This window comes from Carassius gibelio, chromosome A21 (genome assembly GCF_023724105.1).
Source record: "Carassius gibelio isolate Cgi1373 ecotype wild population from Czech Republic chromosome A21, carGib1.2-hapl.c, whole genome shotgun sequence".
Taxonomy (NCBI): domain Eukaryota; kingdom Metazoa; phylum Chordata; class Actinopteri; order Cypriniformes; family Cyprinidae; genus Carassius; species Carassius gibelio.
Window position 1 is genome coordinate 20,204,822 of NC_068391.1, and position 14,341 is coordinate 20,219,162.

General features: G+C 38.2%; 1 protein-coding gene across 16 annotated transcripts in view; it reads left to right on the top strand.

The window, feature by feature from the left end:
- LOC127942168 (rap guanine nucleotide exchange factor 6) overlaps window positions 1-14,341 on the top strand; it is a 71,559-nt gene that overhangs the window by 28,033 nt on the left and 29,185 nt on the right. For 12 of the 16 annotated variants that reach the window (XM_052537792.1, XM_052537784.1, XM_052537793.1 and 9 more), the window contains 3 exons: window positions 10,720-10,848; window positions 12,522-12,699; window positions 13,334-13,470. In XM_052537792.1, the coding sequence (XP_052393752.1) occupies window positions 10,720-10,848; window positions 12,522-12,699; window positions 13,334-13,470 (444 nt within the window). Of the gene's footprint in view, window positions 1-1,846; window positions 2,381-3,063; window positions 3,182-10,719; window positions 10,849-12,521; window positions 12,700-13,333; window positions 13,471-14,341 lie in introns of those variants that run through there. The other 4 variants (XM_052537798.1, XM_052537796.1, XM_052537800.1 and 1 more) reach the window with 4 other exon arrangements.

The following is a 14,341-nucleotide window of genomic DNA, read 5'->3' on the forward strand; positions in this document are numbered from 1 at the left end:
GAATTTAATTTATATTTCCTAATTTGTAACAGTAGAATGAGGATAATAGAAAGACAAATGTTGGTTCTCTAGCTCTTTCAAACGACTAAGCTCCAGTGATTTTACTGACTGCAGAAGCTTTTAAATAATTGTAAAAAAAATTTACAGCTCAGTTTTTTCTTTATAGGGAGCTGCTAGCACATATTTTGATTAGCATGAATAAACGGATGAATATCAAGCCTGCGGGTGAGGTTTTGTCCCACCGGCTCGTCACTGTCACTCTTCTGAAATCCACAGAGACAGTGAGAGCCAGCCGTGGGCACACAGACACATTCAGACCCTTCCCTGTGTGCTCTTATTAGCTAGAACCACATTCACATTAATCAGTTAATCACATGTGTGTCTTAATGCTTCTGAAGCAGCAGCCATGACACTCACCCTCTCACACACTCGCTCAGACAGGAAGTACATCCTTTCTGTCGTCTGTTTACACTCTCTACAGCTGCACCGCAGCTCTTTTCATGTAAACTTAGCTAAAGCAGTTTTGCAGTGGGTCGACTTAAAGGGACAGTTCACCCCAAAATGATAATTCTGTCATCATTTACTCACCTTCAAGTTGTTCCAAACCTGCATGAGTTTCTTTCTTCTGTTGAACACAAAAGAAGATATTTTGAAGAATGTTAGTAAACAAACAGCTCACTGTCAGAATTGAAATTTTTGGGTGAACTGTCCCTTTAAGCTTGTGACAGTTATTACTTTTGGCTGACTAATGGTCATATAAATAATTTAATTGTCAGTTATACATTATGAATTAGGGCTCCATAAACAAGTATTGCAGAGAGTAGAATGACATGTTATTATGTTTAATATTACTGTTTTTTAAGTAATATTTCAAATATGAAGTGTGTATTTTTCCCCCTGACACCTCCCTCGTTCCCATTGGTCAGACAAACGAAAGTCCCGCCTCAGTCCCTCCTCATTGGTTGAGTCAGTATTACTGTGTCAGGCTGGTCCAGATGTTTGGATTTCTTTTTTATTGTCGAAGTTAATCGCACAGATTTTACTACACATTACATAAAAGTCTCTTTTTTGTCACATGACACATACATTTTACATACATTTTTTTATGTAACGTAATCAAACCACATGAATGGCTCACTAATAGTTGACTCTATAAAGTTTCCACATAATGTTGTTTTGATCTTTTGTTTCAGTTTTTTTCTACATTTTGTATTTAAAAAAAAAAAGAAAAAAGAAAGAAAAAAGATAAACATGTTCTTCATGTCTCATCTGGAGAAATATCTGAAGCGCACCGAACTGAGGGATGAGAAGCGCCTCGCTCACTCCTCGGGAAGCTCTATGTGCTGCGCTCCCATTGGCTGCCTCTGAAAGAGATGATGTCATGCTTGAGCTTCTGTGGTGAGCAGGCATGGGATTCAGAGACGTTACATCTTCAGAGAAAAAGCATGAGCTTCAGTGTGTTCACGCAGCTGCAGCATAAACGGCATGCAGTGTTTTTAATGCAATGTTTTTCATTGTGTTCCCAGCCTGATTAAAGGAGCTCTTTTCTTCATGCCACTGCAGAAATGTGCCTTTGTCACATGCGCACAAAAGAGCGCAACAGATCACGGTGCGCGTGCAGAAGGAATACATTAGCATAATGAGCGGATTTCACCCTCTGTCACCAATCGGCTGTGATTTATGCTCTCTGTCATTGTCATTTATGAACTGTGTTTGTGCACAGAGGAGTTTACAGAAGACGCTGGCTGTTTCTGATCAATAAAGGCGCTCGGGTTTCCTCTCCTCTCCTCCATGCAGCCAATCGCTCTAATGCAGCCCCCCCACCCCTCCCAGCACAGGTGATGTCATGCTTTTTGCCGGGCTCCTCTCCGTCCCTCTCACTCCTAGACGCTGCGTCTTCAGAGGCAGAGCGTCCGATCGATGCATGTGTCTCGAGGGAGAGTCTCCAGCCAGGGATGTGCGCTCAGAAGCTGGATGAAGCAGCGGGACGAGCCCCAGAGCCGGATTCTGCCGTTCTCCCCGGAAAGCGTCTGCATTGGGCTCGGTGTCTGGTGCAGACTCGGACAGAAGAGCGTGTAGAGTTTTCCGACTCCTGGAGTTGTGCTCGTGTGAAGAGGAAGTTTGTGGAGTGCTGATGGATCCGGACGGGGTTCTGTAAATAGATCCTGCGAGGCTGGTTTCTGGCGATCCCTGATGACACGGATACTGCGTGATTCGCTCGTTCTTTGACATCACGGCCAGATCGAGTGTGTATTCGTTTGGATTCCCGGAGGAACTTGCTCTTGCTTTTCCCGTTCTCTGGAAAGTTTCCCTCTCTTATTGAGAAATGGCTTTCCTCGTCCGTTGCTATGCCAACTGCTTGCAGCCGTGGTCCTCCAAAGTAAGTGATGTCATTTTTGTGGTGTGTGTCGATTGCATGTGTGTTTGTGCTTTGTTGTGGATTGCAATGCGGTTTTCTTTTCTTTCTTCATGCATCTGCTGACAGATTAATTGATACTTTCATGAAAGATTTTTTTCTTGATTCTCATGAATCGATGACGGCTCGAACGCATCCTGTTTCACAGAATATCCTGCATGCAGTGGATATCAGAAGTCAGAAGTGTAGATGTGTAGATGGAGCTCATGATCATCAGTCAGGTGATCAGTCTTACTGTACATGAACGTTTGAGTCTGTAAAGTGTGTCATTTCTGAGTGTTTCCCAAGCACTCCACATCTGCCATTGTTCAGTCAGACAGATAGTCCCGCCCCCAAACTCGTCTGATTGGGCCACTCAAACAAAACAATATCCTCAAAGCATCGCAAAGTCACCGCATTTCACACATCAGGAAGTCAAGCTGGCAACGACTCTGAACTGTGAGCTATCCGAATGTCACTCAAACCTCACATACATCAAGAGAAACACAGTATTTGATTGGATACTGAAAAGTGGGCGTGTCACACAGTAGTCACAGTCTGAGTTGTTACAGTAAAGGGAATAGTTTCGAAAAATAACATGCAAGTCAGATGCGTTTGTACTATGATGGGTTTATAGAGGACGTTTCCTTCCTCTGAGCCGGAGAGAGAATAAATAGCAGGAGTAGCTCTGGGTTTCCCTTCTCTTCACGAAACTCTTTTTCAACATGCAGTCGAGTCCAGACTTCACCAACATGTGTCTGATCTGCAGTCGCTTCAGTGATGCAGGTTTGCTTTCATGCCATCATTGTGGAACGTAATACAATATCAACAAAATGATGCACTTTTGTTGCAATCTTACATAATTAGCTACATGATAATCATGAAAAAATGCCGTACTACTTAAAGTTATTGACACATTAGGTATCTCATTTGTTATCTTAATTATATAAAAAAAAAATGGTCACACTTTAGTTTGGGGACTAATTCTCACTATCTATTAACTATGATTCGCTATGGGACCGAATTAAAGAATCTAAAATATGGACCTGCAGAAGAAGACAATTCATATATGCATTAATAAACAGCCAATATGCTAGTAATGTGCATGCTAATAAGCACCTATTTAATAGTGAGAATTGGTCTGAAACTAAAATCCCACCCAACATTATCGCAAAGTAAAAAAATATAATCCTGGTGGGACTGTAATACAGTGAAAGTCTCTAGAGATTTATATCGTCATGAACATCTATCACATGAGGCTTGGGTCAACTGTGATCTGTTTTAGTAGGTCAAAGGTCAGTTTATTATCTAGGGCTCACAATACGATGCATATTATATTATATTATATATATTATATGCATATTATATTATATATGCATATGCATATATACGTGTCCTGATTCATCTGAGTTCATCATAATCAGAGTTTGCATCGTTTCTTTCTTTTTTCCCGATTTGTTTCTGTTGAAATGCTGCACTCAGACATACGTTTCTTCCCCTCTCCATTCGTGATTTACTGTTGATGTTTAGCAGCCTCATAACGTCTCAGTGATCGAGCTCCGCTCTTGGCCTGCTGTGATTTGTCCGAGCTGGAAGATCTCCATCATTCATAATTCAGGAGCCGATAATTGGCCTTCAGCTTTGTGTCTCAGCTGCACTCTCCGGCTCCATTAGTGTCCCGGGGTCTGGCCATCTTTGAACTTGGCAGCCAACCGCCTGGCCGTGTTATTAAAGCTATTTTCTCCTCTATACTGTCCATGGACGAGTGTCAGTGTCTCAGTTGCTCTTTCTCATGAAGGCTAACACGAGCTGCACTGACAGTACACTCTTTAAATTAAAGCTTCTTTATTGGTGTCAACGGTTCTTCTGTTGCACTGCTGTGAAACCCCCTTAAAGACCGTTTAATACCGTCACTTCCACAGAAGTACCTTGTACACATGTGCAGTGTGTCACGTCTTGTTGTTTTTTAAGAGTCTTGCATCATGAGAATTTTCAAGACACTGAGATAAAAACAGTTCTAAGTCATTTCAAACTCAAACGTATCCTGTTACAGCCCCAGATCAGAAACTCCACTTTATATCAGCACGGTTTGATAAGAATGCAGTAGATATAATGCAAACCGGTATTTTTAATGTATTTACATGTATACATATCACAGACACTTTAATCCAGAGCGACTTGTGTTGCAATCAAGGTTTACATTTGATCAGTTTAAAGTTAACCTAACTTGAGAGAAAGAGAGCGAAAAAGTATGTTTTTCATTAGTTTTAGCTAGTTATAATAACTGATATTGTCCGTACTGAGCGACTGCAGAGTAAAAGTACATCACTGAGACATGACTTAACAGAAATACCATCCTCTAGTTCTTCACACATTACTTTAGCCTCTGAGTCAGTCGTGATATGTGAGTCCATCATCTTCTCTACATGCACCAGGTCTTAACATTTTGGGAGGCTCTGACCTTTGTTGTTGTTGTGTTTTGCCGATGGTCACGCTTTCGCTCATAGATTTTCTTTCAGTCAGCAGATCTGGAGAGTAACAGGAGCTGGAGGTAAGCTGCTCTCTCAAAGTGCAGCATTTGCCTTGACTCATAATTTAACGATGGAAAAGGACGTGTTGAGACTAATGCTGAGTGTATTGATCCCGATCGCCTCACCTTCCTGTCCACATGACACCCTAAACCTCCCAGGATAGAGCAGCTAAAAGCTCTCAGCATCTGTTTGGAAAATATTCAGATGGTAAGAGCATATCTTTTATTAGAGTCGGCATACATCTGATAACTTTAGCTCGCTCTGTGAAACCACACTTAAAGAGTGATGGCTTTGGACTATATAGTTTTGACTGAATCTAGAAGTTTGTTATTAAATTCATAGACAGCAGCAAGACTGTTCAGAAAGTTGCCTGTTCTCATCAAGAACATGGTTTTCTCTAGATTATGGGCCATGTAGGTAGTTTATAAAGGCCTAGAACAACAGAGTCGGTACCTATCCTCGCTCATTATAATGCTGCAGTTCATCATCCAGTTAAACATCAGCCTTCAGTGCTCAGGTGCCACTTATAGTCATCTGTTTCCATCAGTATACACTTTGGTTTTCTCTCATCTTTCTGAGGACAGTGTTTGCTTTATAAAGCCTCCCCAGCGGACCCATGCTGACCTGAGCTCTGTGTGCATCTGTGATTCCCCAATCATTAGCTTTTGATCTTCCTATACTTGTTGTGTGAAGGCAGATGGGATCAGATGGGTTTGACGTCACGCAGTTGATTCTAGGTTCAGGTTTGAGGTCTGACATCGAGTGTCTCTTTGTTAGGAAGAGCTTGGGCTTTTTGTGCGTATGGACAGGGCAGGGTGCCATATGGCTGGTCTGTTCACTGTGCTCACATGGAGTAGGTTGGCACCTTGTTTGCCCCTGGATAGCACTGTCTTAAATACAAACATACCATCTGTCTGTCTGTTGAGCCCATGCAAAACGTTCTGGTGTGGTGAGTTGTTGTAGGTGTTTGCTGGGGCAATTATATGCAGTTGCTAAAGCTGTTTTTACCATGTTGTTTTTAGGGATGCACGTTTGGGGAAAAATGTAGTTGTGTTCTTCCCAATGAAAGCTACAATTTAAAATGCAATTTAATTAAAAAAGGTTCAGGTTTGCTGTGCTTGTTCATAAGGAGAGTTCTTATTATAATCATTACTAAAAACAATACAAGACATTTTAAATCGCAATTTTACTGTCTTAAGAAAATTTGCAGATTTTGGCAAAAGTGGAATCTTCAAAATATTGAAGTATCAAAAAGTTATAGAAGTTTAAATGTACTGTAAATAATATGCGCTATATTATTTTATTTTTATTTTATTTATTATAAATATTTTATAACAGTTTTTACTCTAAAATTGGTATAAAAATAAAGCCTTGTGTCTAAATAAGTTATGTTACAAATTTGAAGTTGATATGAAAAAAATTTAGGTCCCCGTTAAATTTTATTTAGGGCGTCATACCACACACAGCCACTGGGAGTCATCAAAACTATTTAGAATTTTGCTTAATGAATTTTTCTCTAGATTTCTCTGTGAATTTTACTTCTATGTCAAAATAACCACCAAATATGAGATTCTGAGACTCAGACCTTTCCAATGATATGTTTGTTGCCAAGATTATAAAAGGTTTTGGTTCTAGAAGACCGTAATGCATTTTGTAATATGACACTTGACCCTGCCCACTAAGGGGGAGGTGACCGCCATTCGTTTTTAAAGTAGCAAATGTTCGATTTCAAAAAGGTTTTTACAGGATGAACAGTTATGGGGTTAATTCCCTCATTGTCAAACAAACCAGGGCTGTAACCATCATAGAAATCAGGGCTGCACGATAATGGTTAAACTGATGATCACGATAATTTAGATTTTTGATAAAACCCCGGCTAAAACATCCTAAATTAGCTGGTTTAAGCTTGTCTTCCAGCTTGGTCTGGTTGTTCATGTTGGTTTCCCAGCCTGTCCAGCTAAGGAAACCAGCCTTCTGACCAGCTTTGACCAGCAAAGACCGAGCTGGATGACCAACTAAAATCAGTACACAATACAAAACAACTCATGGTTTTGGTAAGTGTTTTGCATCTGTATTCACATTACATTTTCTAAGTGACAATTTGTTTGCAAATGGGTAAAAGCCACTCAGATTCCACAGCGATTTTGCTCAAAGATTGTTAATACCCACTGAAAACTAACATTGCAATGCCATTTTCAACACGAAAACTGGTCAAAACTTTAGAAACTCTTTATATAAATTCAAACAATTCCAATTTATGTACATTTTTCCCCATTGTATTGTCACAGCTTGGAAAAGCACATGTATTCCTTGTCAGTCCAAATGGCTTTTGAAAAAACATTTTCTATGTGACACTTTCATGTGAGCAGAATATCGCTGTGGAGAGATCGCTAAACTCGTATCATATCTTCATCAGCGAACGTGCACGGGGTTGCCAGATTGCACAAATTAAATAAAACACTGGACAGAAAGTGTATCCTTAAAGGAGAAAGGCTCTTGTTTTGGGGCTTAAAGCTCTTCACATCTGGCAACCACGAGTATGAACGCTAGTTAGCAATGCAAGATAATGCAAATGCCAAATTGAAAACACGTTTCAGGATAACTATTTATTTAACTGGAAGTAGTGAAATATTTTATATTGTTCTATAATAGAAATGTTGATATCCAGTATAATATCCAGCGATGCAAACTGCTTGACTTTTTTCCCCAAATTCTGCTGTTTGAATTGAAAATGTTGAAAAGAAGCAGGGCATTCTCCTCAGCACACATGATTCATGTCTAGTGTAATGCTGTGTTTAGGGGAGCTCAGTGTAGGTCTGGTTCACTCAGAGTTTAATGCATGTGCTGCAGGGCTCTTCTCTGCTGTAATAGCATTAAACATGCACTGCATTGATCATAGCTGTGCACTGCAGGGTCATTTATGAGAGGGCTCGCTGCTGCTGAATTACATCCAGCACTAATGCAGCTGGACATCAGGCCTGCAGGAGAGCAAACAGCACAGTTTGTGTCCGAGTCCTGCTTCATGATCCGTTTCCAGATCCAGCACTGAATCTGTGGTGTGTGTATCATCAGAGCAGGGCTGTGGAGCATGTGTGAGCTGTTGGAAATACCAAATAAACAACATTTCATTTAAAAAAATGACTTTATTAGTGAGTTAATTAAGTGAGCTGATAGAATGTTAGAATGATAAACACATTTAACGCAGCTGCCCAGATCTGTATGTCATCTCACGATGATGCAGTTGCTGATGAACATGATGCATGATGAAGTCTGTAAGAATGTGGTTATATGTTATAAAATTCAAGATATGAGAACAGAAAAAGCTCCTTTATGGGTTTGTGTCTTATTTATTTCATATGTGATATAGTTTAACATTATCACATGAGCAAAAGTGCGGTTTTTCCTTAATATCTGCATGGTAGCGAAAGAGGTAATCATTTTATACAACAGTTCAGTGAACAAGAAGTTAAGGTTGTGCTAAATCTTAGACATAGTATTGTCAATATTGTCTGTTTTATTTGCAAATTAAAATAAAAGCACTAGCTTTGTTTCTGAATGTATCACCAAGTAATTGGTGGAATGAAGGACTCAGTGATTTACCACCACCTACTGGCACTTTTAAGTTCATTTGAGAGTAATATATATATTTTTTTATTCCTTATTAGTAATATGAAATATAGTAATGTGTTTAGTAAAAATAGTCATACAAAATTACTAATTTATTATCATTATTTATGCAATGTTAAATCAAAATATTTATCTCTAAAGCTACTTTTTGTAATGTCTATTTAATGCTTTTCTTAGTTAACACAGTAATGTGTTAAAATGTCTGAAAGTGATGTGAAATTAATTTGTGATTAATTAGGGTAATCAATCTAAATGCAGTTATATAGATGACAAATTGTAATAATTTGACAACCCTAATAGATAATGAATTCACTGTTAAATCAAAATGTGTGTTTTGTCTAGTTTGCAAAAATATGTTTGTTTTTTTTAAAATCCAAAATAGAACATTTTTAAATCTGACACATGCTTTTTGCTCTGCACTTGAACCCCTAAAAATAATAATCCACACTGCACAATAACAATAACAAACTGAGCTTCTCAGAGATGCTGAAAACACTGGATCATGAGCCGCTCATGTGTAAATGAACACAGTGAAGACTATACACGTCATTACAATACAGCCTTTTTTCACTTGTTAAGTGCTTTCAGCACAAATCAGATGCTTTGTCAGAGCGATGTCACAAAACAACGATAGAGACATTATGTTTTTATGAGAAGTGTACAAATATTTTTGTGACAGGTTGCCAGACTTTAGGTAATTCATGTGAACACAGATTCATGTACATGTGAACTTTATTCACATATTATTAAGGCCAGTGTTTTGTTTCCACCTGCATTTTTTCTTTCCTGAGGGCATTTTTTGATCTAATACTAAACCATCATGAAGTGATGGTCAGTCTGAATGTGTCTAGTCTAGACGTAAGTGTGGGGGCAGGTATAAATAATTCAGTGGACTTTCCACAAGGACAACATCTCTCAGCGCCCCATGAGTTACCTCCCATAAAACCTCCTCATAAAAACATCACTTCATAATTAGCTGCGGTACGAGTGTCTTTCAGTATTACAGTGAGGCTCAAACGCACAGTTTATGTGAATACGATGCTTTCCTATCCATGCTAGCGTGTCTCTGAGAGATGCATCAGTGCACGGGTCCGGCGTGAGTCCTGGAGTCTGGCTGATGTGGGGCAGCATGCATTCATATTTAATCTCCCGGCATCATTAGTTGAAGCGCAGGGGAGAGACCCTCGTGTGAGAGAGCACAGTACGACTGCAGCAATTAGCAGCGCCTCTCGTTTGCCCTTCACAGATGCCCTTTACACAGCTGTCCGGCTCATTCACAGAATGAAAGGCCTGACGCACCAGCGCTCTCATCAACAGATCCTCTGCTTGACTCTTGAGCAACTCTGCAATGATTTTACATGGAACAAAATGTAAGAAAAGATGCATTCGTAACACATCCTAATGTTAGCGCTCAGGTACGCGTTTGATTCAAACCAGTTCTGCTTTGTGTGAGTTACTTTTCAGACAGAAAGCACTGAAAGAGCTTCAGATGATGTGGTTATTTTTACAACAGAAGCAGAAACACAGTGAAACACTTTCACTAAACCACTGCAGGAAACAAGAATGCAGCAAATGCATACATTACTTTGACATAAAATACATAAATGATTTTTATTTGTCATACATATGACTCTGACAGTTCAAATAAACCAGGTTTGTGACAATACGTTTTTTACGTATACTATATTATTTGTAAATGACAAGAAAAGACAAATAAAAGGTTGAAATTTCTAGTTAAGCTTGTTTTTTACTCATGATGAGAGATTTTGGTTCTTATGTACAGTGTTTGATTTTAGTTGATGCTTATTTTAAAATTAAAAATGACTTCAGACTTAACCCCTTACAGTATCTTTTCCGTGTCACATGGATATCTCAATGTAAAAAAATAATATCCTGATAAAACATTGATTATATTCATGTCTGATTTTATTTATTTATGAATTAAAACAATCCTCAGACACACTGTCTTTGACTCTCAGGACTCAATACCTTCATCTTGAAGGACTGTAAGTGTAAACTGTCTATAGAGTTGTTTTCTGTCCGTGTCATTAAGTCGTCCTGTGTGTTTTTCTCACTCACATTCAGAGTCAGACAGGTCGCTCATGAGCCGCATTATAAATGATGTCCTCAATTCAACATTTCTCACTTCCTGTCTTGTCTGCACAGCTTCCTGGTGACCTCAGCAAGATGCACCTGACAGACCACCCCCACCAGCAGATGCACATGCCTCCCAGCCAATCAGGATGCAGCATCGCCAGTGACTCGGGGAGCAGCAGCCTATCAGACATCTACCAGGTACAGCCACTTTATCACCTGAATCTGAGCATGTGAAGCTTTTTCTGTGAACATTTTTCAGTGATAACTCCAACCAATTATTGAACCAGTTTTGAACTGACAGTTCAGAGTATTTAACAAAGAGGAAAAAACATATATGTTCAAATATATTCTTAAATATAAAATGTAAAATAAACAAAAAATATATCTGCTAAAATATTATTAAAAATATTTTTACGTAAATATATTTTTTACCATTATATTTTTGACCATAAAAAAAAAAAAAAAAAAAAATAATGTATATTTTTTAAAAATTTAAGAAGCTCCAAATGTTTCAATCAAAGAAAATACATTCACTAAATATTGTAGAAACGTAATTTTCTGTAAAGTTGCTTTGCAACGATTTGTATCGTGGAAAGCGCTTTACAAATAAATCAACTTGAACATATGTCAGATTTGTAAAACCTTATCTGTAGCACATGAAAAAGACACATTTGAATAAAAACAAATGAGTAAAGCCTAAATGTTATCTACAGAAAGAAAACTTTCTTAAACTGAAATATATTTTGGTGTATGAAGGCAAAAATTGATCTTCGCTGTTTACAGCATACAGTATATCTATCATAAATGTTAAATATACTTTAGTCAGAGAAAATCTCTCTCTATCTCTCTCTGTATATAAATGTATAAATGTTTGAATGTATAATGACAGTTTTGTGTTATTATAGGAACATGTCTCTTTGCGTCAGTATGAAAGTGTTAGGGACACACTATTGAGTTCTGGTTCCTCTCTGACTTTCGCTAGAAAGTAATCTGTGCCTTTTCTGTCCTTCCTCTCTCGAAGGCAGCTTAATAAAGCTCTGCTAGCTGTCTTTCCTTTCATACTTATTTTTTGACCGGTGATCATAGATTAGTGACCGATCTGATCTTGATGAAGAATAAATAGCTTGTATAACGGTTTGTGTTTTGGCCAGTGCTGATGTGTGATGTATGAGAAGGGTGCTGATGGTCATATATAAAAACAAATACAGTCTTAGGGTTTAATTAAGTTGACGTTTGATTGATACAGTGTTCATTCAGAAATCAGAAAACATGCAGTGCATCAGAGCCTGTCGATCATCATGCATTTTCATCATGAAGTACACAATGACAAGACATATAATGAAAATATACCTGGAAATGCTGAATGCTGAATTCACCGATTACATGCAAATATGTTTTAAATACATGTTGAATGGCATAATGCAGGCCATGGTTTAATTACTGGAGAAATCAACAAGAAAATCAGATTATTGCATTAGTGTTCACAAATCAGATCTGTCTGAATCCTCACAGTAAATAAGAGGTTTATGATTTGTATGATTAAATATAAGTGTTGAGATGTGGACTAATTACTCCACCCTTATATATATATTGCATTGTGTTACGTGCGTGAAGTGCATTCACATTGTATTGTTAATCTACAGACTAGTCATAGGTTTGGATGAAAGAAACCAAAGTAAACCATTTAATGATTCATAATAAATTAAATGACTGATATCAGTTCCAGAACAGCTTCTTTAGGTTTTAAACACCATTCATCTTCAGTACACACATGCACAACAAGCCAGTAAACACATGACAGATGCAGTTTGCTCTGAATGTCTCTGATGTTAATAACTGCAGCGCAATCAATGCTGTGTGTTCCTCCACAGGCCACGGAGAGCGAGCTGGGAGACGTGGATCTGTCCGGCCTCCCTGAAGCTCCCGTGGACTCTGAGGAAGAGGAGGAGGATGAAGATATCGAGCGCTCTTCCGAGGCTCTTCTGGGCAGAGATCTGGTGCGAGAGTGTCTGGAGAAGGATGCGGTGGATCGGACCGATGACGACATCGGTAAAGCGCTCGGTTGTTGAGGAAAGAGAGCAGGCTACAGGGTTTCTGCAGGTCTTAAGATCATATTCAGTTCATATTCCCCGTTCCACACAATAAGGCCTAAAAAGGTCTTAAATCAGAGCGTAAAGTCTCAAATTGATAAAGTCGTGGCATTAAATGTTGCATGCGTTGCATACAATTTATTTTCGGATTCAAATATCTAAACTTATTTTAAATCTTGATACATTTACAAAATGTGCAAAATGAAGATTGTGAAGTCGTTTTCTGAGAAATGTAGAAGTCTCTTCTGCTTATTGAGGCTGCATTTATTTGATCAAGATTGTGAAATATTATTGCAATTTTCTGTTTTAATATACTTTAAGACATAAGTTATTCCTGTGATGCAAATCTGAATTTTCAGCATCATGAACGGACATATTTGTTCCTTCTTTACTTGGTCTTGAAAGGCTCTTTAAAAAGTCGTAATTTATTGTTATAAAACCTGCAGAAACCTTGTTTAAGTGCTCTTGCTTACTGGAATCAAAGTGTGTCCAAACAGTTCAATGCTTTACTTGATGCACAGTAATCACTTCTTGTTTTTATTTGAGTCTAAATGAAAGGCAGACATCACACTCATCAACATCTCTCTCTACAGAGCAGCTCCTGGAGTTCATGCATCAGCTGCCGGCGTTTGCTAACATGACCATGTCTGTCAGGAGAGAGCTGTGTCGGGTCATGATGTTCGAGGTGGTTGAACAGGAAGGCACCATCATTCTTCAGGACAAGCAGGAGGTAGAGACGTGCTATGTCAGCTTCACTATTACTAGTCGGACTGGGTATTGACACCCATTCCATAAATCAAACGATTCATGAAGACAACAATAAAAGCAGTCGCTGGTTGACAATCCAGCCCTCTAAAGAGCATTGTGTATGGTGTTTTTGAGGTTGAGCAGTCTATCATGAAACCGAGTAATTATGTTAGATGTCAGACCACAGGAAGACTCTTTGAAGCACGTCACAAATGAGTTTATAAGAGCTGAGAGCGGAAACGCATTTAGCCGTCTTATTCGTGTGTGGGCTACAGTGAAGGTCAACAGGACAAACACACTTCTGTGTGGACGAGAAGGAGACAAACACACAAAGTGTTCACACACACATTTTCACATTAACGGAGCCACTTCACTTTTTCAGGCTATGCGATATGGTCAAAAATGTTATCATAATATTTCAATATCATAAAATATTAATATTCACTCATTAAGCATTAATGGGGAAGGAAATTTTTTCCACGTTTGTTCACAATTAAATGCCACAGTGCTTCATTTTAATTTAGATTAAATCTGTTATTTTCTACTAAATTCTGTTTTCTTTTTTTCCTGGATTCTGTGTTTTATGATTTAATACACATTTATCATAAGAAATGAGGTCTAATTAAATGAATAAAAATTCAATCAATCTTTTAAAATGTAATGAAATGAAAACATAATTAATTTCCAACAAGCATTGCATTTTTATTTCTTTTGTAAAATAAGATGCTGCACAAAAGCACTGTATAACTGTGTAAATGAATGAAAAATACCTTATTATTATTAACATAATCATTATCATTATTATTACTTGCGAATTACATTTTAGTATACAATAGTAATATATTTCTGTCATA